Source organism: Tuber melanosporum, assembly GCF_000151645.1.
Source record: "Tuber melanosporum whole genome shotgun sequence assembly, scaffold_49, strain Mel28".
NCBI classification, from domain to species: domain Eukaryota; kingdom Fungi; phylum Ascomycota; class Pezizomycetes; order Pezizales; family Tuberaceae; genus Tuber; species Tuber melanosporum.
The window spans coordinates 489,957-514,712 of record NW_003299094.1 but is presented as its reverse complement, the minus strand read 5'-3'; the positions used below and the strand labels follow the sequence as shown (position 1 = coordinate 514,712).

Here is a 24,756-nt window from a genome sequence, read left to right as displayed (position 1 = left end):
ATATAGATAGTCAGAACCATACTACTCTTCTTCTCCTCTCCCAGTTAACATCCACCAACTGTCAATCATTATCTTTTCTCCTAACTAGTAACCTACTACTAGCTAGTATCCTATTGCCTTTATTTTCACTCCTCTAAACCATGTACCCTTTATCCCAATCCCTCTTAGATGATGGCCTGGGTTTCTTTTTCCAGCTATGTACTCATTATTTTATCTTAGAAGATATCTTCTCCTTACTTCCTTGTTTTCCCTTACTCCTGCTACCAAGCCATATGCCTACAGATATATTTATCCAACTTAGTACTCAGGATCAGCTGTTGATGGATTTCTGGGGCTATGTGAACCCAGTCCTTATACTCCATAGTTGTAGACTTAGATCCTTTAGTTATCAGATTTTCTTTATTCTGGAGTATTTCTCTCATTTGTCCTGAGGAGTGTCATCTGTCAGGGTGGTGGATTTCCTTGTCCTTACCTACTAGGATGTGGTTTTCTGGTTGTATGCACTGCAGATTGCTACTCTGGGGAGTCTTTTTCCACCTACTTGCTTTGGCAGGAGCATTTTTTCTTCCAGCTACCAGGACCTGGACAGGGGTGGAGGTGTAGGTCTACATACTATTAGGTGATATAACCCATGTACCTTAGCTTGTCTTAGAATACAAATGAATCTTGATACAAAAAAAAAAATACATGCTGCCAAACACAAAAACCCTCACCAATGCCTGCGCGTCAAACTCTTAAAATTCATCAAGGTAGTCTAGTCTATAGCACCAACTTTATTGCCAACCTAAGAATACAAAACTCATGGTACATTAGTATTGCTCGAGTGAGATCCTATGACAAGCTTGTACTGCTTTTGTTTCCATTTTTGTTCTCTTGAATGAGCTCTTCTAATGCTACGGCAATATACACGGAACCAGGCATTTCAAGACACGGCGGAAGCGCTGTTGTATTACTCGGTAAGTGTGCATGATGCCCCTAAATGGAGAAGTCCGCAAATTTTGTTGCTCATCTGAGTTTGCCAAGCCTCACGCGAATTACAAAACGATTGTTTGGCGGCCAAGCTCATCTCTTGTTCTCTCTTTCCCCACTAAACACATCGCAACAACTACTTCAACATCTAGACACAACACAATATCCCGCGTATATACTCATTGCGCACCACGGATTACTGATGGCCTACTATCAGCAACCGTTATCACCCCAGGGAAGATACAAGGAAGACCAACACGAGGATCCTTACTATGCTGATCGCCCGCACCGCCAAAACCTTAGCGTCCGAGACCACGAGCGGGACCGGGACCGGGACAGAGACAGAGACAGAGATCTGAGAGACCACCGCCATCGCTCTCATCGCTCACCCTACTCCCCAGCTTACAGGGGGGGCTCCGGTTCTAGGTCCCGCTCGCCTCGCCGTCGTTCACCACCCCGGGATGCCCCCAGAGGACCACGAGGCTATCACCAACAACACTCAGGCTACCGGTCGCGCTCCCGATCCCGTGACAGAGCACGCAGCCGCGGGCGGGAGCCAAGAGGAGGAGGTTACTATGATCGCGATGCTCCTCGTTCCAGAAGCGGGAGCAGGGATCGAGAGTGGTACGGGGGACCAGCAAGCAGAGATGTCATAATAGAGGGACTTGGGCCGGAGATGGATGACGAATACGTTGTTAACCCTCCCCTTTGGACTGATGTGCCAATACTTTGGGCATTATCACCCATCATCACCACACTTACCATCGTCACCCTGATTTTCACACAGCTTGACTGTTTTCTCTTTTTTTTGTCTGCGCATTTTTTAGATGGACCTCTGCTGAAAGTTTGGCCTGGGGGGTCTCTTACGGCCGTCGAGGGGATTGCAGATTATAAATGAACTTAGACATGAACTGCATGTTGAGGGTATTGAAAAAGTAGCTGTCATTAGGGAGCGAAAAACTGGTACCCAAACACCGCGCAGGCTCGCGTAATTTTATCAGAAACTAACAAGTGGTTTGACAATCCAGGCATATCACGGCAGTTTGCTTTCATACACTTCACCACAGTTCAACAGTCCAGGGCCTTTTTGGAGCAGTATTATCCTACTGTTAGTTTAGGTCCTTCAGCTGATAGATGTCGTATTGCCTTTTCGAGAGAACGCGATGAAAGCGATCGGAGAAGCCGCAGGCGAGATGACGAAGAAGAATGGAAATGCAGAGTTGTGCGTGTTTCCATACTTCACACCCTTGCCCCAGAGGATACTATGTCCAGGGGCATTATTTCCAAGACCACTAAATGCTAACTGACAAATACAGTGCCTTCTAGTAAATTACCCGCGCCGTCAGGAGTGTTTCCGCTGTCAAACTCCAAAATCAGGTACGATTCACCTTGAATATCCAAACACCTTACTGGTTTCTAAGAAAAGCTTTAGAGTTAAGTGTCACCGGGACTTTGACTCACCCTACTCCTACACACTTCACCAACGATGGGGAGCGTGATATGGCTGCATCGCCACCCTCTCAATTCCTCTTGTTCCGCAACCTTGAGTCTTCGGTGAATGAAGAGCTCCTTGCCAAGGGAGCCCTCAAACTCACGATTCCGAATTCCGAAACTCCCGAAACGTCAAAAACTGGACCAATCGGTGCAAAAGAATCCTCCTTAAAACGTATTTTACTTGTACGCGACAGAAAGACAAATGAGTCTTGGCGGTACGGGTTCGCTGAATTCTCGACAGCATCCGATGCCCAGGCCGCATTGGCTGCCTACACCAAAGTGGAGAAGTTTACCATTAGCAGCAAACCTGTTACTGTATCTTACATACATCCTGGGGTCTTTGTACCAGTCTACAACGCGCCAAAAGGTGCGGACAAATTCACGTTTACTGCGATGAGTGCGCACGTCGGCAATGGGCTGAGATTAGCATATTGGGACGATGATGGATTTGTCTCCGAGCACACAGTATCAAAGCCGGAGGAAACCAGCGTTGGATCAGATGACGCAATTAAGGAAAGGCAGAAAGGTATAAAAGAAGGTAGCGAGGAAAAGGGGAAGGGGAAAAAGAAAAAGTTGGACAAGGAAGTGATCGGAGCGGCTGTGCCCGTAACCAAGAAGTCCGTTCCCGCCCATCTTCAATTCTGGCAGAATCGACACTCGGAACTTCACGGGATCCCTACACAGGTCCAAGAAAACAAAGGCGACAATGAGTCCACATCCGGAAGCGAAAACAATGGATCCGGTTTATCTACGAAGAAACGTAAGGCCGAGGACCAACCTGATGAAACCCAGGCCCCCCAGTCCTTTGCGGACCTAAAAAAGCTCGCTTGTCTCCTCTGTAGCCGACAGTTCAAAACTGCGGAGAAGATATACGAGCATGAAAGGGTCAGCAACCTTCACCTCCAAAACCTCAGGGATCCTAAACTACGGGAAACTGCCATGAGGAAATTGACAAAAGCCGGAATCGTGTCAACCCCCAACGACACAGCCGAGTACAGAGATCGCGCGAAGGAACGCAGACAGGTATTCGGAAAGTCCACCGCCCCACAGTCCTCATCTAAGAAGAAAAAGAAGGAGGGGCCTGAGCTTGAGCCCGAGCCTGCGTTGCCTAGCAGGGGAGCTGCACTTCTAGGCAAGATGGGTTGGACCTCTGGACAGGGGTTGGGAGCGAGCGGGGATGGAAGGACGGAGCATGTTATTGCCGAAATGTACACTCAGGGCGTTGGATTGGGAATGAAGGGGGCCAAGGTTGGAGATGTTGAAGAGGTTGCAAAGGGTGGCGGGGGTGGATATAATGACTTTGTCAAGCGGACCAAGGAAAAAGCGAAGGAAAGGTATGAAGGGATGCAATAAGTGTAAAGGATAGGTCCACCGTACCAGTACATTTTACTCTCTGTCGTACTGTACTGTACCACGATTCCCCTTTTTTCTCTGACTAGCTGGCTCTCTTTTTGCGCTTGTACTGTACCCAACATTTCTTTTCTTCTTATTCGCCCGTTTCTTACTTGACACTTTTCACCATTTCCACACCTTTTCCAAACCCTGCGTAGTGTGGGCGTCTCTGTCGGTTATTCTCCTGTACGAGTAATATCTGTATTAAACTACCTGTATTCAATCCCATCTCGGTGCACCTCAGTTCACTTATTCCAAACACGGCCAACACGATCAGCGATCCGTTCCACCATCAATCAATATAGCCTAACTTGACAAGAAAATAAGTTAGGGGGGAAAAAAATTTCTCCCAACAACCACCTGCACCCTACGAGTAACTTCGACCCGTAAAACTCACTCACCCAAACCTCCTCCCCCCCCCCGCCCGGCGTCATGTCACGTTCATACCGGCAATACTACGTCGGAAATAGGAATAAAAATAAAAATAGGAAGAAAAGGAGAGAGAAAAAACTCAAGTAAAAAGCCTGAGGGTCAGAAGGTATTTGACCATCATATGCACGGTGGTATAAATAAAAATAAGAGTAAACCGGGCACAAAGGGTAGCAGAAACGGATAAAATAATTGATACTGTGGGAATGCCACCTATTATCGTACAATATAATTGTTTTTTTAAGCTATCATGTGAACCGCCGAGATGAAAGGGAAATAAATGGAAACGAGAAAAGAATCATGGTACTGTACAAGAAATGGAAGGGGTAGGAATAAAAAGATAATAAATAAAATAAAAGGTTTAATGCTTGGGCTGCGAGTTTGTCATGATGCTATGATGCTCTCGCTCGGTCAATTTGTTTTCTCTCGGCATTCGTCGGAGAAGTTGATGACATTTTGATGGCTTGACAGGTGGATAAATGGAACATCACGATGCATACAAAAGATCCGAATGAATATGTTCAGTGAAGGAGGAAAGAGAGAAGAAGGAAGAAGGAAGAAAATAACATGAAGCAAAGAACACCCCTGTGCCGATAAAAAAAAAATATGTAAAGATACAAGAAGTAAAAAGTAAAAATTGAGGAGGAGCAAGAACAAAGAAGCCCAAGGATGTTTTTTTAAAAGACAAGAGGAGAGAGAAAAGTATAGATGAAGAAAGGTCATTACGTTAGTCAAGTTATAATGGAAGAATTGTCAGCTAGTCAGCATGCAATCAATCAATGAAAAAAATGTAGAAAAAAAGCCAAGATGCCGCCGACAACCCCGCCATTGTAAAAAAAAAAACTGCAACCTTCCGCCCGTGCCACGTCTCTCATAGGACAACATTCCGCCTCTCTCCCTAAAACAAACCCCGCACTTATCCCCCTATGTTCACATCCCCAGACGCTGGCTCACAGTACAAGCAGGTTACTCTCCCCCGAACACAAAAATGAACAGTGGACCATGTTCTTTTCGTCAGACGGGTACATGAATAATAGCTTAACGATAGAACTTGCACTTTTTTATGTCACCCGCCCCTCTCATACCAGTTGAAATGACTCAAGCAATTAAGTTTTTGGAAGTAACAGATTTTTGCTGCAAAGGGTGTTTTTCTTCGCCAGACCAGAGGTCTACTCTTCTTCGCTCTCCGAACCCGAACTCTCGTCATCATCATCACTCGAGTCACTATCATCGCCATGGGCAGCTAGATTCATCGTTAGCCATATGGGTCCTTCAACGTGCAACTCTAAGGGAAGGGGCTTTGAAATACCAGAGTTAGATGGTTGCGGGGTTGGATTGTCAAAGTTCTGGAGCTTAGCTTGAAGGTCCTTGATCTTAGCTTCCTGCTCGACAGCAGACATAGGTTTGTTTTTTTTCGATTTCGGGAGACTTTTGGACTTCGACTTTGGTTCTGTGACTGGTGCAGGGGGGGGTGGCGGTGGGACATATCCGCTGGGCTTCTTCTCTGCATGTCTGGTAACATATGTGTGAAGTTTGTATAATGTTTGGGGGTCTAGTTCATCGATATCGAGCTCAATCTCATCATCAGCTGTCTAATACACAGTTAGTAAAAGTACAGATAGTAAGGGCAGATATAGGTACATACATTTCCCAGATCGGGCATGTTTTCTCTTATCATCTTAAGAGCATAAGCCATCTTCCCGGTTGGCAGAAAATTTATCCTCTCGGAAAGTTCCGTCTTTTGCTCCATAGTAATGTAAGGAACCTTCTTCTCCTTGCCTTTCTTTGGTCTAGAAGGATTGGCCGGGGGGGCTGTAGACACTAACGAGCCTTTCCGAGAAGAACCTCCTTTCGACCTTTTGGTAGAGGTAGCAGGAGGAGTCTTTTTCTTCTTTTGCCCATTCTTCATCGCCGATATCTGATCTTTCATCGCCTCGAGTTGCTGCTCGAGCAGACGGATGTTCTGCTCTTGATCCTCGCTCTCATCTCCGCTCATATCCTCATCCTCATCTTCCACAGGGGGCGAAACAGAAACTGGAGAATGGCTGCCAGGATTATCCCGAGTGTAGGAAGCCTTTTCGGCCCACTTCTGATCGAAAATATTTTCTAAAGCCTTGCCGCACTTATGAACGTGCTGGTCCGAAGGATTGAATTTGTAGCAATTAGAAAACATTAAGCGAATGTCGGCCTCGAAATCACTAGCGCTGTCATACTGATTCGTTTTCAGCTTTGTCGAAATTGTACTTAGATCCATGGGCTTCTTGATGATCTTGAAGTAATCAGGTATGTTCAACGCTACAGGATCCACTGGTACATAAAATGGAAATGCCGTATCATGGTACTGCTTCTTATGAAGCTCCTTGAGAACAATATCACAGAACCTGAGCTCCGACGCAGCCTTCTTGCGTCGGGGCTTGACATCAGAATATGGCAAATCCTTAGGCGCTGGTGGGTGTATCTCCCTCTTGGGCCTGTCGTTTGCGGTAGAATCTCTGCGGATTTGGGGGATACCGGAGGGTTGGAGACCAAATGTAGGGGAGGCTGCGGTAATAGCTGCGGTTGGCACGGGACGTTTCGATTCCTTCTTAGTCTGTGTCGCTTTAATCGCTTGCGGGACAGGTGCTACCGGCTTTGGTGGTTTAGGCGCAGCGGTATTGACGGTGGTGTTTCCCCCACCCTTCTTTTTAGTAGATTTCGACTTTTGAGGTTCGACAAAGTCAGCAGACGGAAATCCAGCCATATGTTTCTCAAACACAGCCTTCATAACTCGTCCATTTTCGGAGACCGGGTGCTCGCGGCCATTAAAAGTGACACAATTCGTGAGAATCAGGTTGAAGTCAGCTAAAAAGTCACGCGACGACGAGTATTCCTTATTGTTCAGTTTCTTCTCCATAGTTTGAAGATCCATTGGGTTGGTAATAACTTCAAAGTAATTAGGAACATTGAGCTTTATAGGATCAACCGGCATAGTAAAGGGACGAGCATCCTTGGTCCGCCGCAAACTCCGAATCACCACCAGAAGGTATTTAATTTGTGTTGCCGTCAACGGAGCGGTAGAATTATAAGATGCCGCGGTTGTTGGGGAAACAACATCCATTTCCTCCTCAGTTTTAGCTCGCTTCAATGGAGGGCCTTCGCCATCGTCATCGTCTCGGCTGCGTGAAGCCTTGAAGGTAGGCGCATCCGTCATAGTTCTATCGGCAGCGGCATCATGGGAGGAATCAGCCATAGAGCCTGATGGCTCCGACTTTTGGGGTGGCTCCGACCGATTAGAGCCGATGTCCTTCCCTTCATTAGATTTCTCATCATCCTTGACGTTACCCCCAGATACACCTTGGTCCATTGGTTCTCCTGCCGGCTTCCCCGATCCAACGGCCTCCTGGAATGACATAACTGTAGACCCAGGCAAGCCAGCGGGTGACGTGATATGGAGATCAGAAAGGTCATGTGTGTTATCGGAGTGTAGTGGTGGAGTGGGGATGGGGGGTGAAGGAGGCGCATTTATCTTCGCGTCCGGGGCGCTTCCATTCACAAATGGCGTGCGTAATCCGTTGCTGACGTGGTCATCCTTCGGAGATGATGGAGCAAATTGAGGCGAGGTACTATCATCTTGCTTGATGGAACTAGAAGAACATAATAATGGTAAATACAAGGTTAAAGAAAAAAATACTGGTACAAGAAAACGATGGAACCGGAGAAAAAAGAAAATTTGCGACATGATTGGATCCATACATCATCTCAGCTACATGATCCTCACTCAAGACACTAGTCGAGGAGATACATTGCGAGATAAAACGAGGGTACAAGATTGTGGAAGGAAAGAAAGCAGCGACAAACAGCAGACAGGGACAGGGCAAACTCACCCGTTAAGATCCAAGTCCATCGCCATCGCCCCTTCCGAGGCAGCGCTCCCGTCTGCCGCCGAAGCGAGAAGAGGAGCGGCCGCTTCGGACTTCAGCTCGCTTGACTGCGTGTTTACCGATAGTTGCGGACTCATAACTGCCATGGAAGACAAAGACGAACCAGCCAGAGCGTTTGAAATGGATGATTCTCCCACGTCCACCAGCGACAGCGACAACTGCGGGATGGACGCGATGAGAATTCGCGGGCGAAACAGGAGATGAAATAGCTGTAGATACCGAGGTTGCAAACAAATGCGGAAGAGGTGGGGTAGAAGGGAAGAAAAAGGTGGGGTCGAAGGTGGATGAAGTGGGAAGAGGAGAGAGGCGAAACTACGGTAAGATATTAAAGAGCATCCACTGCTTTGGGGTTGAGCCGCAGAATCGTCTTCCTGTGTCACCGTACACTAAGTAAATGGGGAGAATCGGTTTTAGGTATGGGAGCAGGGTTGCGGATGAGCGGGGTGAGTAGTCAGCAAGGGGGTGGGGATAAAATGGATGGAACCAGCGTCTGGTGTGCGCGTGGGTAAGTGTATGTGCTGTGTTGTTGCTGCCTTGCGTCCAAGGCGACAGGAAAATAAAAAAAAATGAGGGGTAGTGTCGTTGCTAGGGGGTGTTTTGTGGTGGTGATGGGTGGAGTGGAAAGTGGTTGTGCACGACAACGGAGGCGGCTGAGTGGTGAGAGGGTTATGTGGTTGCAAGACGGTGAAGAGGGCGAGAAGGAAGAAAGAAAAGGAAAAGCTGGCAGGGTAAGTGCTTTAAAGCTGATCGAGCCAGAATGACTCAGCTGTTTCCTGGATATCCCTGCCCGACGCGCCACGCGTGTTCCAATTCGGAATAGCCTGGGTCAAAAAGGGTTGGCTCGAAATGGAGGGAGATGGTTAAAAAGGAAAAATGAATGAAAATGAAAAAAAAAAGACGAAAAAGGTTCAGTGAGTAGGCAGCGTGAAAAGGTCAATATCGGAATAAATAAATTAATTAATTTCTCTCGTGTAGGTTTTTCCTCTAGTTTATCAGCCGCTTAACACGGTGAAAAACTCCTGTTGCTCGCGTTGGGTATCGAATGGGAAATGGATAATGGAAAAAAGAAAAACGTTAAGATGCAAATTTTGAGCAGGAGACCGCAAAATGAACAGCAAGGAGAAAGAAGGTGCGTGGGAAAGCGCTTCCTTTTGTATTCGGCCCCACTGGCTGAGACAAGCAGGCAATTCAGTGCGCCAAGGAGTTATCTTGCATATCAACCCTAGCCCTTCCGGGAAGGACCTTCTACCAGGGTTACCTATTGGTCCAATTTCTCACGGAATCTCACTCCTGCAGATAACTACGGTACCATGAACCCCCTTTTTTGACACCATGTCTCCAACAAACCTCATGCGGAAGCCGTAAAAGAGAAATCAAGCAAAGAAGGAAGTACGGCACAAAAAACCAAAGGAACTTCTGAACAAAACATACGCCTCCATCCCCACCCATATTCCCTCCTCATTCCTCTTGCACATGCCCAACTGATGGAAAGGCCAATTGTGATGAATTGATGAGGTATGTAGCGAGAATGAAACGGGTTGCGCCAGGCTCGCCACTTGCCAACAATGCCACCACCGCCACGCTAAAACCCGACAATACGAAAACCCCCACAATCGGAGCCGAATAAACGCACCGTATCTCAAAGAAATGCATTTCTAGGATGCTATCCGCATTCCCTATGCATTTTGAATGGAGCTTGTTGCGATTTGTTTGCCGCCGTGTTTGCACGCTCGCCTGTCCGCTAGTTGCAACAATGTTTGAATCGCAACTCCAGAATCGCGAGACCGCTCGAATCGACCGAATAGTGAGAAATTTTGATCCGACATACTGGCGTGAGAGGGGCAGATGTTTGTTTTCAGATTCAGATCACTCCAAGGAGTTCCGACTGACGCGCTGTAAGTATATTATTTCGATGCTTCTTGGTGCCATGTTCTGTAAACATGCTATGTTAGGAAAAAAAGTGTTAGCAGAAGGAAGGGCCTTTAAAGGCATTCCGAGGAATAATTTGAAAGGATTCGACCCCTTTATCCAGAAATGAAGAAGGTTGGACTATAAAAAAAGGATGGCTTTAGAGTTGGGTGAGCAAGATTGAACTCATGAAGCAGAAAGGGGCGGACAGAGAGTCAAAACGGATTTTGCGTCATCCTGGTAGTGCCGTGACCAGCTGTGCCCCTGAGCAGTGAACATAACATACTGATCCTCGCTAACCATTTCGAGCGAATGCCTTCAAATACCCGTACCCAATGCTGCATCTCGATGAAACAATCCCGCCCAAGCGCTCTTTGAAGTCTTAAATATAAACCTTCAAAGCACAGAACCTGGATGATCCCACACAGTTCAAGCTCCACACCTGAGCATTCCATGATGCCACTCTAGTTGGTCTCTGTTTGGCTTCTGAATGGGCGAGCTGAGCTGCAAACAAACCCCGCAAAAAATGGCAGCCCATAAAATCTCCATTTACTCGAGTGAAAATGAAAACAACTAAATACCAGTGAAATAGAGATAGTTACCTTCATGGATGTATGTGCGGCTCCGAGAATATAACCCTGACTTGTTCTTCCCTCCCAGCCTTAACACCCCAGAACAGCATCCATTGGGTATTCAGATGTTCATTTCGCAGATGCATGCTGGAGGCGCTGAACCGAGTCGCAGATTTGATCGGAAGATTTAGGGTGACTACCAATATTTTAAGGTACCCGCTGACATGCATCGCATCAGGTGCTGCTCTGAGGGGATGTGTGCTAGTTTTTGAATGATACGGTAGATTATGAGGCTTTAGCCATCACCTAGCCTTAGAGCGCCTCTATATCTGTGAACCAATTTGACCAACGAGGAATTGGAACCCTGAACAGTATCGCCCTTGCAACTTTGAGTGAACCTCGTTCCCACCACCCGTCCCTGTGAATGTGATATCACACGAGCTGTAAACCCGGCCATGAATACACTGGATTCTCCAAATACAGTATGCCACTCACCCACATCCGAGTGACAATTCGTGAATGAACCATCTTCTCAATCCAAGTGAATAGTATGTATGGTTAAAAAATATCGACAATATTGGCGAACTTTGCAGAATAATTGAAAGCGTGGATGGTGCTTGCTGTGGGAGGGTGAGTGGAGAGGTAAGTAGTGAGCTGGAAGGTCACCTAGGGTTAGGAGAGCGGAATCTCATCCCTGGGTCTGGTGAGTACTGAGATGTGAGTGGATATCCGCTAACAGCCTGACTCTATCCCAAGCCGAACATGTCCTGGGCCGACCATAGGTTCAATCCGGCAGTTTATTATCTACGATATGTATTATCGTGCGTGACACATGATGCCGAGTAGGGGGCAAAGAGCCATGAAATGGAACCACTTTTGCAGATAAGTTCGAATTTATTCCTTAAGAGTTGTGTCTTGCTTATAGGGGATGGGGAAGCAAGATGGAGATGGATTAGCCAAGAGGAACTGAAAAGAGGAGATTTTTCAAAGCCATACGAGGGCTGGCTGGCGCCACGAGGGTGATATTTCTCCCGGAGAAACAATTGCTCTCTTTACTTCTTACCACACACATGATGTGAAAATGTAATCCATTCAATCACGGTTAGCCGCTCTTTGTTAGGGAATCCCAACCCTCCAAAGTAACCTTAGGGACAGTATGATACACGGAAAACTAGAGCTCCCGCTCGTTTGGAGGGAGAGACTGTTTCTTTATTCGGAAATGCATATAAATCCAGCCGTCGCCTATAGTGACTATCACTAGTAAGGGCATTGACCATTTCCACATGTAATGTGACTTAAGTGATTCCCTTTTGGAGTTGATTTCGCGAAAAATGGAGTAAGTTTTCCCAAACCGTAAATTTTTTCCCCAATGATCCACGATACTGATTTTAGACGGTCTTTTGTTTTGTCAGTCTTGTTCACAACCTTGCTGTGGCCTCTTTCTTGCGCGGGTGAAGTTTCTCCACTACCAGTATGATAGGACCATGAACAAGCATGCATACTAGGGCCGATTAATGTGTGGTATAGAACAGTCTCCAACATATCCAACAGCACAGGCGCACTTTTCTGATCGCAATTATTAGAGATGCATCAGAATCATTGGAATACTTGGGCAATTGGCGGACAGGAATATAGTTGTTTCTTTATTGTTTCTTGAGCGAAGTCCTGGAATACGCCATCAATTTGAGTGGGTTTAGGTTCTTTCTAGCAGAAACGGTGTCTCCCACCGATCATTTCCCGGCTGCCCACGACCCGCCTTGCCCAAGCCTTGCGCCAGTACCCTCCTGGTGGTATATACTCGAGTACCTGCTATGCACCAATACTCAGGGGATGGCTCAGTGGTGGTCAAAATATTGATCTCACCGTCAAGACGTTACTATTCTGAAACTTCCTCCCGGACTCCGACGTTTCAATTGGTTTATTTCCTTTGTTTGCTGCTAAATGTAAACTACTTCCTCGCCTCTGCCCGGTCTCTTGTTGCTACGAGTACCGGCAGCCACCCGTGTACCGCTCGGTGCCAATGGCCATCCAGCCAGGAGGGGATTTGGAACAGTACCGGTACCCTGCTCGATAATTTAACGGGTTATGCCGATCAAGGTACTTGGCGGCATATCTACTACTACCGCCCCGTCCAGCATTTCTGCAAACTGAGTGCAGTGTGAGTGCAGCCGCTGGATTCTGGGGGGAGAAAAGAAAACCATACTCATACAAGAACCGGTCTCTGGAGCCACCAGAGTTTAGTAAGTTTTAATGAAAAATTTAATATAGGAAGGACATAAGGGTAAATCTCCCCAGGTCACCAAGGACTTGAGCATAGTTCTTATATGATAATTTAAGACTTTTCTGCCCGCCCAGGATAGAGCGGTGCTGGTGCCTTCTCCCATCGCCCAATGTAATATGTCCATCATACTTTGGCAGTAGTTTTCATAGGTAAATACCTTTCCGAATGCATCCGTATATGATACATATATGAGACATATAGGAGTCGTAAAAAACGGTATTGTGGAATTCGGGCGCCTCCTTTCCTTTTAAAGATTTAAAAAACACATTTTAACGGAATGTGGGGAAATAACTATCGTGCCCGTAATTGTAACATGGAGAATCCAGTGGGATGGCTGAGTTCTGAGCTTTGTCTTGTTACCAACCTACCGGTACGGTATTTCTCAAAGGGTATCATAGTCACTACTGTACCGTTGTTCTGAGATCCATGGCCAGTAATCCTTGGCGCTCAGAAATCCTCACAGGAAAACATTCTGATGGTTCCGAAAACAGTACCGAGTACGGGCCGGCCAGCCCACACGTGGCTGACTCCTGTCCTCTTCCAAATTCTGGAAAACCTGGCTGGTTGTTTTCAGGGCATCATATGCCGTTTAAGCACAGATACTAAAATTACATTTACCGTTTATATCCATACCGGCACCCATATAATCTTATTTAGGCGCAGAAAGAGTTGCCCGAACAGGAGGGGGGGTTTAATATATTGGTCTATTAACGGTTGTTTCTACGGACCGGTCTGCAAAGTTCCTATCCCTTTCCAAGCGCTATTATACAAGTTTCTGGAAATATTTCGCTAGTCCTTGCTTTCCACTGTCTAGTAAAACAAATTGTGATAAAGGTTTACAATGCCTCTAGAGAGGCATATCCAAACAAAGTTATCCAAAAGGCTCCGGCTATTATTCCGCTATTGGTAGGCATTTGCCCCCGGGGTACAAGGAAGGGGATGGAAGGAGCTTCACGGATGTGGCAGTACATTACATGGTTCCTTGCAAAACGGCCAGAAGAAGTGCAGGGAGAGGATCGCCGGAGATCCAACGGCCATTCGTCCAACTATTTCTGTGGGAGAAGAGCTAGTGGTGCTGTGTGTGGGTTCATTTGTTGTAATAGAGCATTTGAAGCCTTGAACGATTTCCAGGCCACATGGTACTGTGCACATGGGGGTTCACTTGTTAATCATATCACAGTGCCTCTATGAAGCTTCACGCCCGTTTGAGCTGGTTACCACTTACCTAAGAATTAAGCTCTTATAATATTATCGTAAAGGTCCACCTTGGGTACCTCGAGAGTAAAACCTATCGCTTTCACCAAGTTATTGTCCAGTAGAAGGAGGGAAATTTGAAATGTATTGTACCGTCCTCGTATGGAACTTGTACCGGAGCCTTGGCTACCGGCATCGGAGGAATTTGTTCCATTATGAATACAGAATACGTGGGTGAACCTTTCAATTGTGATTGTAGCTTTGGCTCTCCATAACATTGTGCGGATTTACCGCCTACATAGTGATATGCGCTTTGAGCCTAGGAGATATTCTCTATTCTAAACTCCCACACAAAATGGTTCCATCAAGGATACCGTGAAGCTCTAACCCCCCGTGAAATTACACGGGATACGCTAGAACTTGATCGCATACCTAGTGGTTTGATTCAGGTGTACCCAAAGCTCCAAAGCTATAATCGTCCCCCGAAGATTAAATTATCTCCCTACCGGGGGCGAGTGCATGCTTGACGGGTCAATGGTTGTACCGATGGATTTTTAGTTCCTGGTGAGAGACTACTAGTAGAATGGTATTCCTAGGTAGAATATGGTTTGCATCCTGCGCTCATCAACATAGGCGTGCTCGGGTAATGAGGGAAGATCGGGCACTACCGAAGCGGCCCACAGGTGGTCACCCGGGGGTTATAGGGTATTGACGACTTTCACCTCCATTACCGGCGGATGCTCGAAGAGCACTTGCGAGTGAACGACAAAAGAACACGACGTGTCCCTAGTAGCTGCCCCGAGGAACTCAAACTAGATAGCAAAGTAGTGTTATTAATAGTAGTTGTCTGGTTGGACTGTTAGTAATACCGCCCGGTCAAACGAGAACGGGGAGATGCTCGTTCCGTATGTTTGGCAAAACTCGAAGCAGCTGCTGGTGGCTCTGGTTGGTCTGTTGCTGAAAAGTAGTAGGCGGTCTCACTGCGGGTTCGGATCTGGGATGTGTGCTACTGTACGGTTCGAATGGGTTCATAGTAGTACGTGGTGAGACCTCTTGTCTCACAATGTAACCTCGCAAACCAACTCTAGAGCTAGCACTAGTGTCATATGGCAATTCATTTTTCCAGTTCGCGGTTCATGAACTACAGGTACAGTATGAATCTCTTGTTTGAGCCACGCAAAACCGGCGGGGTGAGACCCCTTAGCGGACTGCTGCTGAAGAGCACGGGAATTGCCTGGTGCGGGTATATTTGCAATCAATGCCACCTTTCCCCGGGCGCCTGGGAGGTGGCCCATGGTAGCTTCCCATTATCAGCCAGTCACTGATCAACTGTTCGGCCAGAGCACGCACCCAAAGATCTCTGTCTGATTTGGATTTGTTTGGGCCTCGGTCTGTCGCTATTATTGTTTCTGTTTGCTACTGTTTTGGGAGTCTTCAAGAGAACGAAAAGGGATGCTGGGGTTGACATGGGGGGTCCTTTATTTCATGTCAGCACGCCAAGGATTTTCGTTCACGATAAATATTACGTAAGCTGAAAGAAACGCTGTCCGCCATCGGTACTGGTACTCGTAGCGACATGCTCAAGCGCTCAGCAGGTTGAAGCCATGTTGGTATGACTGGGATAATATATTCGATTAATCAGCCGCGGGTCGTTCCTCACCCCTCTCGCCGTCCCCCCGTCAACAAGCCCGAACAATCGCTGTGTGTCTCCCTCCTGTCCCCTATACAATCCATTCTTCTCTTCAACCACCGAAGCAAACAAAAAGATTCCCTGCAGAAAACATAACTGACCAATTCATTGGTGAACCTGGGGTTAAAAATAAACGAAATAGACAGCGAGGGGTGTTGTGTAGCCTCTTTTTTTTTTTTTTTTTTCTCTCTCTTCCCTTCTCCTTGCCAAACGAGATTTGGCGGGCCGGTGCGCGCGCAGCTCCTTTTTCTATTTTATTTTATTTTTTTATTTTTACTCTCCCGTTTTCTCTTAACCTTCTTTTTTGTTCTCTTTAGGGGATTTTCCCCGCGGAGCCTCCCGCTTCTGTCGTATCATACCGTACGGATTTTATGAGAAACAACGAATTTTACTGCCTTGTGTGCGACTACAACCAACTAACGAACGCATTTTAATTTTTTTTGTTCCTCTTCATTAAATTTTATGTTTTTCTAGAAAAAAGTTCCTGGGGAAAAGCCTTATTAACGACCAGCAGAATTTACGGAAGAGGCTACCTAGAAGACAGTTTTTTTGCGGAATACGGTACGGTACGAGTATCACTGGGATAGCTTGCACTTTAAACGCGAAACGAAGCTTGCCGCGATTGACAAAGAACGGCGAAGAACAGACCTCGAGACCAATTTCATCCTTCTTAGCCATAAGTTTCGGCCTGGGGCAGTCTAATTCTGTCTTAGAAAGTTGGTTGGAGCTCCGGAGCTTAATTTGCTATCATTTCCTTCTGAGAGAGCTTGGAAGGCGGAAGGAAAGAACCATGGCAGAGACAGTGGTTGAAGCTCCAAATGTCGACGAAGAAGCTGGTGGTTTGAGGGTTTTGCTCGAAGAAGATCTTTCGGATTCACGAAGTTTGATGGATAATACACCTTCACTTATGGCCGCCGGTTCAACTTCGCCACAGGTGGATGTTAATGCTATGGTGGTCGCTCAACAGCACGCCGCCGCCCATCAAGCTCGGGCTGCTGCCGCTCTGGAACAGGCAGATGCTGCGGAAGAGCGGAATCACCGTCAGAACCACCCGCAACTACAGCATGTCATTAATAATGCTCATTCACAGGCGCCCGAGAAAGTACCAGTATCGTCAACTCCCCCACCCCCCTCCACCGTCACACAAGATCTACCACAACAGACTGTACCACATGCCGCACCTATCAAGATCCCATCAAGAAGCACTGTGGAGGAGGAGAATGGAATGCCTGGTACCCCTGGCACCTCCGATCTAGCTCTGTTAGTTGTCTCACCGTCGAATATATGCCTCTGCCAACAACCTGCAAGGATTCCGCGACCGAGAAATGGTAAAAATTCCCTTGAACAAAGTCCGCAATTTCCTATGTGTCGTTGCTCCGGTGTCGAATTGTACAAACCCTCTCCGACTTGAGCTAACTAAAACTCTAGCCTTCATTCTTTTTCGTCAACATAACCAGGCTGCTGTTGTTGCAAAGCATCCTGGCAAACCTAATCCGGAAATATCCAAGATAATTGGTGAGATGTGGAGAGAAAGTTCGCAAGAAGCAAAGAATCTTTGGCAAAGGCATGCTGATGTTTGTCAACCATTGGCCTCCGTTTTTTTGTTCACTTTTAGTTAATAGAATTATATAGGAAGAGAAAAAGAAGCACTTCGCGAGATATCCAGAATACCGATACCAGCCTCGTAGGAATGGCAAGAAAAATGCTGCCGCAGCCGCAGGTGCTTCTGGGAGTGCCTCCGGGGGCGCTATTTCACCGCCTCTCGAGACTGCCATATGCTCAACGTGCGGTGGTCGTACTGGGAGTCTTTCGACACCCCAAACACCTGCAACTCCAGGGTCGGCCGTGCCCAAGACACCTGGACTGTCCCAACTACCACATAGTGCACGAACTCCAACCTCGGTCCCCCCTCCATCGAAAAGAAGGCGAGCTGGCACAGAGGACGATGCCCCCAGATGTAGCACGGGAAGCCCAGCCGGTCCGGTAGGCGAACAAGCGGGCATTGAAGCGTTGCTCCAGCTTGGGAATCTGGGTGATGACGAAAATATCGTGGCTACAGAACTCCAAGCATCTACCAAGCGTCAGAAGATGAATGGAGGATCCCCTACGACAGATGCGCTTACGACATCACCGCTACAGCACAGCCTATACCCGGGCCATTTCCCCCTGCAGTCACATAATCCTAACATCGACCCCTTCCTCCAGCAAAATAGCTTTGAGCAAAGTATGCCTAGTCTAGATGCTGACGGGAGCCTAACCAGCGGCCCACACCAGATTTCCAACTTTTCCCCAGAATTGCCAGAGCCCCACATCCCCAAACCGATATCTCCGATGCAGAAAATAAGAGCTTTCAATTGTATATGCAAACCCCTTCCGACCGGTGCGGGCTTTTCTCGACTGCCGGTTATCGCAATCGAAGGCGATGACATTGAGGCGGTATCAGAGCTTTTCCATGCAGTTGCGAAGCTGATATCCAATTCTGACCCTATTGATATCATTGATGAACCGGATATTTCCGTTTCAGAGCAGCCTCACAAGTTGGAGGAGAGTACCGAGATAAGCGATGGATTGTTGATGCCGGCAGGTGACGGTAACGATCTCGATTCGGCAGGTGTCCTTAAAGACGCCGAAGATGACCTTGAGGCTGCGAAATACCTCGATCATGTTGCTTCGTGGAGGAGGAGATGTCTCCGGATCAAGAATGCAGTGATGCATAGCAACGGCGCATCTCAACGAATGGTTTTGGTGAATCGGTATATGGTTTCCAGAAGCAATTCTGCCTATGCAAAGCTCTCATCCGATGGCCTTTCAGCGCTCCAGCATTGGCAGTGGTGTGCGACTGTGTGGCGGGGTTGCATTGGACCGGACATGACTATATATGTTGTGAATGTGCCTAATGGGAGCATTGGTGGAGATGCGGTTGAGGCGAAAGAGGGGGGAAAAGTGGTTTTTGTGAAGAAAGAAGTCGGGGAACTTGGGAGAAAAGCCTGGGAAGAAAAGGTTATTAGGAGGTTGGCATTCGAGGTTGGTGAAATTGTCAGGAGTTTAAAGGGATTTATGGGTTGATGGGTAATGAACCGCGTATAATGAATGAGTTATGGTAATACAATTGGCTTGTGTTCTTTCATCTTTGTTCTCTGTTCTACCTATTATTACCCCCCCCTTTTTTGGTTCACATTTTTCTTTGCATTCTTCATTTTGGTTTTATACATTCTCAGATCTTGACGACCCATTTTTCCCCCCATCCCTTCACTTTTCCCTCAACTCAAAAAAGTATTATGTCTCCGCTTCGCTTTTCACCCCTTTTCTGTTCTTTCCCGTAAGATATCTTGTGTTTTGTCATTCCTGCTTCTGTCGCTGCATCAGAAGACTTTCTTTCCATATATTCGACAATTTCTTTCATTGGATGTTCAAACTGGAGTTTTTAAAGGGGGAAAAGGAAGAAAGAAACATGTAAATCGCCAGTCCCTTCAACAACAATACTACCAAGCGTTAGTTCGTTAGTTGGGACAAACTGGGGTCGGGATAGGGCTGTGCGGCCACTCAATTGTATTTTTTTTCTATCGAGAGAAAAGGGGGAAAGGGCCGGAATTATGTCAAATTGCTGTCGCCCACCTCAACCCAGACCAGACCAACCAGACCACCACTATCCAGAAGCACTCTCCTCCCCCCCCTCTTCACGTACCAATCCCCTCAGCAGTCCTAACATCCTCTCAAGCTCCTAGCCCGGATTCTCAGGGTCGCTCTCCTCATCCTTCTCCAGCATCTGCGTTCTCTCCAGAATCTTCTCCAGCCGCAACTTCAGCTCCGCCAGCTTCGGCTCCTTCACCACCAGCGTCTCATCGTCGAGGTCCTCGACAATATACCCGTGACCAGAATCCTTATCGATCTTGAGAATTATGGCTTTGATGGAGGGGTCGCATTCGATTAGGACGCCTGTGGATTGGTGGATTTCTTTTTTTTAGCAATAATAGTTGTGGATCGGATGTGTGATGAGATACCTTTCACCGCTCTGGGCATTTAGAGGTGGAGGCGAAGGGAGATGAGGTAATCGGTGGAGGATTCAAGAAGATTTAGAGGGTTAGAGAGAGTACAAGTATTGTGGGTTGTTTGGGATCTTTCGGAGCGGAAGTTCTATAGTTTGATAAGTTGGTTGAGTTTGTGTGAGGTTGTTTGTTGGGTGGGTGCCAAGATGGGAAATATAGTTAGTCGTTGTTGTCATATTGGAAATGGGGTACTCCGTATATATAATATGTGGTCACAATATTTTCGAGGGTACGGTACTCGTACTGTATATCTGGTTTATTACAGGTTGAACTCGGTAGGGGGTAAGGAATCGAGTCTTTGTATGATGGGTATGATATCATGCGTGGTATGGTATGACAAGATTCGATTGTTTTTACTATTGCTCATCCTATTCTGGGGTTAGGGCATGGCGTTTCATAGATATGATAGACAGATAAAGTACAAGTACAGTAGGGTATGATAGATATGATAATTTACCGGTGCAGGCACTCGAACCCTCCATCCAACAATCACCAAAGTTGTCCAGAACAACCACCCACCCCCAACAACCAACAACACCAACGCTACCATACATAAATTCATATAGGCCCAATGTCCGACCAAACCCGTCTTAAATCCACTATCTTTATCGGTCTCGCCCCCCCCTCTTCCTCCTCCTCGAAACCGCTAACACAACGTCCCAGGCGGCCTAGACCAATCCGTCACGAAGGAAATCCTCCACAGTGCCTTCCTCCCCTTCGGCGATATCCAGGAAGTGCAGCTACCCCGCGACGACCGTCAACCGAACACGGCGCACAGGGGATTTGGCTACGTCGAGTTCGAGGCGGTGGGCGACGCGCTCGCTGCTATCGATAATATGGACCAGGCGGTGCTCGCGGGTCGGGTACTCAACGTGATGCGGGCGAAGCCACAGAAGGAGGGGACTGTGCTTGGGAGTAAGGTTGCGGTTTGGGCTCAGGTGGGTTTTTTTTATTTTTTTATTTTTATTTTCCTCTCTGGGCCATGGGGTTAATGGGGGATACAGGAATCGTGGTTGGCAAAGCATGAGGTTAGTGAGGAGGATAGGGCTGCTGCTGAGAAGGCTAAGGCGGAAGCTATGGCGAAGGAAGGAGTTGATCCTATGCAGGGTCTTGAAGGGCTGGATGTTGCGGGGCCTAAGCCTGAGTGATGATACATACCTTTTCACTTGTACTTGTATATTATGTACGGCGAGCGAAACTCTTGGTGGCAAATGGGCATCTTGTATGATATGACATGGGCTTTTCTTTTCTTTTCTTTTTACATTGGGAGTTTTGTTTTTCTTGTTTCTATCACATTATCGAGAGAAGGGGGAAAAAAGGAGAGAACATCCCCAGCCCAACCAGAGGTAACCATAATATCAGAATCGAAACATGAGAACTAGCGATTGTCCCGTGATATTGTGTCTCTCAATTTTCAATCCCTCAACTTATATGACCTATTCACACCCGCTGTAATGACATACTTTAATGATCGGACCTGGAAGAACGGGAAAGCCTCAATTGCTTGTCGGTGTATAATTTCCTTCCCATGGAAACTATCGCCACTACGATGGGGGGTTAAAAGTTAGCACAAGTCCCCCTCCACTAGCTTCCGCCTTTCCCTCATTCTTGCCCCCTTTCCAATTTGTTTACTTCCTTCCATCAACAGGATTAGGGGAATTGCATACTTCCGACACCAGCACTATCACCCCGAAACTTTCAGCAAAGACCAATAATTGTGCGGTAGCGACGTAGGGGGAACGGGATGGAAAAAAGGGGGGGGGGGTTACGCCATAACGACTCCCAAGGGGATCAATTCCGGAGGAACCTTCTTCAACATCCTGATCCTCTGGGAAATAGTATGGGCTGCGGATCCCCTTCTTCTCAGTCACTGCTTACACCGTTTCGAGGGGTGACATGAAATACCGCTTTGCTCTTGCTTCTGTTTCGTAGGAGGACTTGGTCAGCGATTGATCTCTCGGAATAGGATCAAAGGGTATTGCATGGGAGGAGGGGAGGGGGGGCGCAGGGTGTGAGTGACATACTGGCATAACCATCTTGAATGAGTTTGTTTGAGGCGGGTTGGTGAGTGGAGTTTGGATAGTTGTTGGTTTATTTAATCGGGATGGGGTGGAAAGGGTGGGGGATCAGATCAGAAGAGAAAATGGAATTGGTTGGTGAGGGACTAGTTAGCATAACTCTTGGTTTCTTGGATGCCCAAGGCCGGGTAACACTGAGGCGTGAAGCAGCAGCGGTACTTTTTTGTGCTAGGGTCACCGGAGGGATCGCCATGTCGTGGGAACATAAAGCGCATAGCCTATCACTTCATCCGAGTTGCCTACAAAATACTTTGGCAGTCTCATTAATTACTCCAGCAAGAGCACGACATCTATAGTAGCTCCTCCGCTAGCACACTTTTCACCCGCCCGTCCAACAAAACGCCGCCATTACCCCAATGTAAAACAAAGATTAAGCCAAAGCGCCATACGATTAACGTTTTGCGAACCTCCCATCAGAAAATTGTAGCGAGCAAAAAAGAGAAAGCTTCAATCCTCGACTAGTTCTGTGTAATCCATTTCAGGTTCATCCCTGATCTGCGGTTCCTGTACTTCGGACCAGCCAACACAGTCATCAATGTAGCTCAAGATTCCCTGAACACTGTCCTCGTCCCGACTCTCGAGTTGAAGGAACTGGACCATCGAGAAATCGTCGATCAGGTCAACGACACCTATTTTGCCATTCTTAGTCAGGATAACTCTTGAGGGATTGGCCGGAAATTGTGGGATCCGGGATGGTCTACCAACATTCATTAAGCCTATGAAATTTTGGATTCGTGTCCTTGTGCACATCACTAAGGATGATCCCGGGGTCCGGGTCCAAAAATTTCTTGAGTTCCCTCTTGCTGTACTGTCCTTTGACTAAATCCATCTTGCTCATTATATTGATATGCGGAATCTCCAACATGATCATAGCGCTCATCGCACTCAACGTGCCAGCGAAGAACTTGGACTTGTCAATGACAAAGGTAGATTCGAGCAGGTACGAAGCGGCAAGAGAAAATTGTAAGTGGCCCGTTAGGTGTTTCGCTAGGTTCGGGAGGATTGGTACGTGAGTGTAGAGTTCTATCTGGCCGGGGCAGTCGAAAATCACCAGCGTATCTTCGCCGACATCATCGAGCGAGGAATCTAGCCAGTCGAGGTTTTCCATCAAGAACCTAAAGGCAGGGAGAAGTCAGCGGGCGCCACAAGTAAGATAAGCTAAGGTTGTGGGTTGAACAAACTCAAAACAGGCCATCAATCCGCCATTGGGACCGAGTCCCATTTCTTCCATTGCATCGTCGAGTGTGATTAGGTCCTTTATGTCGACTGCAGGCTCGTATTCAAAGTCGGTAGCAGCAGGGTCGAGATTCACATACAAACCTTCTCACATCAGCACCCAAGAACCTAAGAAGAGCGCTACAGAAGGGTACTACATGATCGCTTGGTGTTTGCGATATGAGAGATCAAAGCGGCGCAGAAGGTTGACTGTGTTCCTCGTCAGCATGGAATGAGTATATATTAGTTGAGGGACTTGGTAACTGTACCTTGCCGCAACCTGCTGGCCCAATTACAAGGACACCATACCTACTCATCGTTGAGTTCGATGTTTAGGACGGGGAATTTGGTAAGGGTGGGTAGGAACAAAAGCGTCATGAACACCTGGGGTTCAAGTTTAAGGGTTGTCACTTCCCCTGCACGAGTTTTGCTAGGGCTGCAGGGTGCTCAGATGGCCACGTTTAGCAATGGAATCATACAGTACTCGTAGGGGTATTCAAAGTTGAAAAACTTGGAAAAACTTCGCTTATCATACTTTGCTGTTTCATATAAGCTTGGCATAACCAAAATCAGTTACAACTACTTTACCTTACCATATAATACAAATTTTGCCTGTCAGGATGGCAGGTAAAAGGTCAGTAAGATATGTAAGTAAAGAATGTAAACAGAATAAAATATGAAATGTGTTGACAGACCACCTATCATTATACAACTATCAAGATACCCTGAACATCAGTGAAAGCACAACTTTTAGCAATTCTTTCTAATGAACTCAAATTTACCTTTTTACAACAAATCCTATTCCAAGGTCAAAGACCTGTAAGGAAAACTCTTACTTTTAAATGTCTTCAGGTAAGATATAGTAGTCAGTTGTGATCAAGCAAGTAAGGTTTTAAATGAGGTGGCTATAGAGACAATTGAATTCATACATCTTATTCTACCTACAATTCGATATCTATCACTTAGGACATCAGCAAAAATTATTATATGCGTCCTGTGCTTCTGACGCTCGGGACGCTCAAAACGTCAACCGTGATTCTAGACGCAACGTCCCTGTGACGTTCCGTCCGGACGTCGCCATCCCGTCACACCGCGTCCTGACGCCATCCCGACGTCGATTCCTGCGTTCTCTGCTTCCTGAAGACGTCCAATGCTCCACCCCTGCGTCCCGACGCCTTCTGACTCTAGCCTCTCACATCCTGACGGCCTCAGATTCTAGCCTCTCGCATCCTGACGGCCTTTGTTCCTTGCCTCTCACCTCCTGACGATCTCCTTGTCGACCAATCGCATCATGATGCAGCTTACGTTTGCTGTTACGTCCCGATGCTGCTCCGTGTTCTTTTGACGCCTGCAGGATACCATCTGAGGCTAGGCCAAAGCCTCCTGACGTCATCGAGATTCTATACGTCTATCTTCCAGATGCCTTCGAGATTGCTATACATCTTTGACGCTGGTTCACGACTTCATCACTACTAGTACTCCACGCCTGGTACTCTATTAAGCTTTATTCCCATATTTTATTTTATCTACTACTATTACATTGTGATCGCCTCGACGTCCTGCTAGCG

The 24,756-nt window shown here is 47.1% G+C and overlaps 7 protein-coding genes; 3 read left to right on the top strand and 4 right to left on the bottom strand.

Annotated features, from left to right (window-relative positions):
* The first annotated feature begins 1,098 nt into the window (after positions 1–1,098).
* Positions 1,099–4,083, top strand: GSTUM_00008647001 (uncharacterized protein). XM_002840182.2 has 6 exons: positions 1,099–1,273; positions 1,396–1,660; positions 1,857–1,932; positions 1,998–2,191; positions 2,286–2,346; positions 2,402–4,083. The coding sequence occupies exons 1-6, from the start codon at positions 1,242–1,244 to the stop codon at positions 3,814–3,816; spliced, it is 2,043 nt and encodes a 680-aa protein (XP_002840228.1). The 5' UTR covers positions 1,099–1,241; the 3' UTR covers positions 3,817–4,083.
* A 372-nt stretch (positions 4,084–4,455) lies between these two features.
* On the bottom strand, positions 4,456–5,007 carry GSTUM_00008646001 (uncharacterized protein; the record flags this gene model as incomplete). XM_002840181.2 has 1 exon in its annotated part: positions 4,456–5,007. The coding sequence occupies one exon, from the start codon at positions 5,005–5,007 to the stop codon at positions 4,696–4,698; it is 312 nt and encodes a 103-aa protein (XP_002840227.1). The 3' UTR covers positions 4,456–4,695.
* Positions 5,008–5,020: 13 nt separating this feature from the next.
* On the bottom strand, positions 5,021–9,544 carry GSTUM_00008645001 (uncharacterized protein). XM_002840180.2 has 4 exons: positions 8,148–9,544; positions 5,930–7,907; positions 5,594–5,876; positions 5,021–5,527 (listed from the first exon to the last, which is right to left on the bottom strand). Exons 1-4 carry the CDS (start codon positions 8,288–8,290, stop codon positions 5,454–5,456), a joined length of 2,478 nt encoding a protein of 825 aa, XP_002840226.1. The 5' UTR covers positions 8,291–9,544; the 3' UTR covers positions 5,021–5,453.
* A 6,729-nt stretch (positions 9,545–16,273) lies between these two features.
* Positions 16,274–19,352, top strand: GSTUM_00008644001 (uncharacterized protein). XM_002840179.2 has 3 exons: positions 16,274–17,177; positions 17,278–17,423; positions 17,482–19,352. The coding sequence occupies exons 1-3, from the start codon at positions 16,640–16,642 to the stop codon at positions 18,913–18,915; spliced, it is 2,118 nt and encodes a 705-aa protein (XP_002840225.1). The 5' UTR covers positions 16,274–16,639; the 3' UTR covers positions 18,916–19,352.
* Positions 19,353–19,570: 218 nt separating this feature from the next.
* GSTUM_00008643001 (uncharacterized protein) lies at positions 19,571–19,869 on the bottom strand (the record flags this gene model as incomplete). Its single annotated transcript, XM_002840178.1, has 2 exons — positions 19,571–19,803; positions 19,851–19,869. 2 exons carry the CDS (start codon positions 19,867–19,869, stop codon positions 19,571–19,573), a joined length of 252 nt encoding a protein of 83 aa, XP_002840224.1.
* A 508-nt stretch (positions 19,870–20,377) lies between these two features.
* On the top strand, positions 20,378–21,276 carry GSTUM_00008642001 (uncharacterized protein). XM_002840177.2 has 3 exons: positions 20,378–20,506; positions 20,559–20,833; positions 20,900–21,276. Exons 1-3 carry the CDS (start codon positions 20,467–20,469, stop codon positions 21,041–21,043), a joined length of 459 nt encoding a protein of 152 aa, XP_002840223.1. The 5' UTR covers positions 20,378–20,466; the 3' UTR covers positions 21,044–21,276.
* Positions 21,277–22,214: 938 nt separating this feature from the next.
* GSTUM_00008640001 (uncharacterized protein) lies at positions 22,215–23,505 on the bottom strand (the record flags this gene model as incomplete). XM_002840176.2 has 5 exons in its annotated part: positions 22,215–22,602; positions 22,679–23,088; positions 23,155–23,293; positions 23,344–23,398; positions 23,458–23,505. 5 exons carry the CDS (start codon positions 23,503–23,505, stop codon positions 22,421–22,423), a joined length of 834 nt encoding a protein of 277 aa, XP_002840222.1. The 3' UTR covers positions 22,215–22,420.
* Between the last annotated feature and the right edge of the window lie 1,251 nt (positions 23,506–24,756).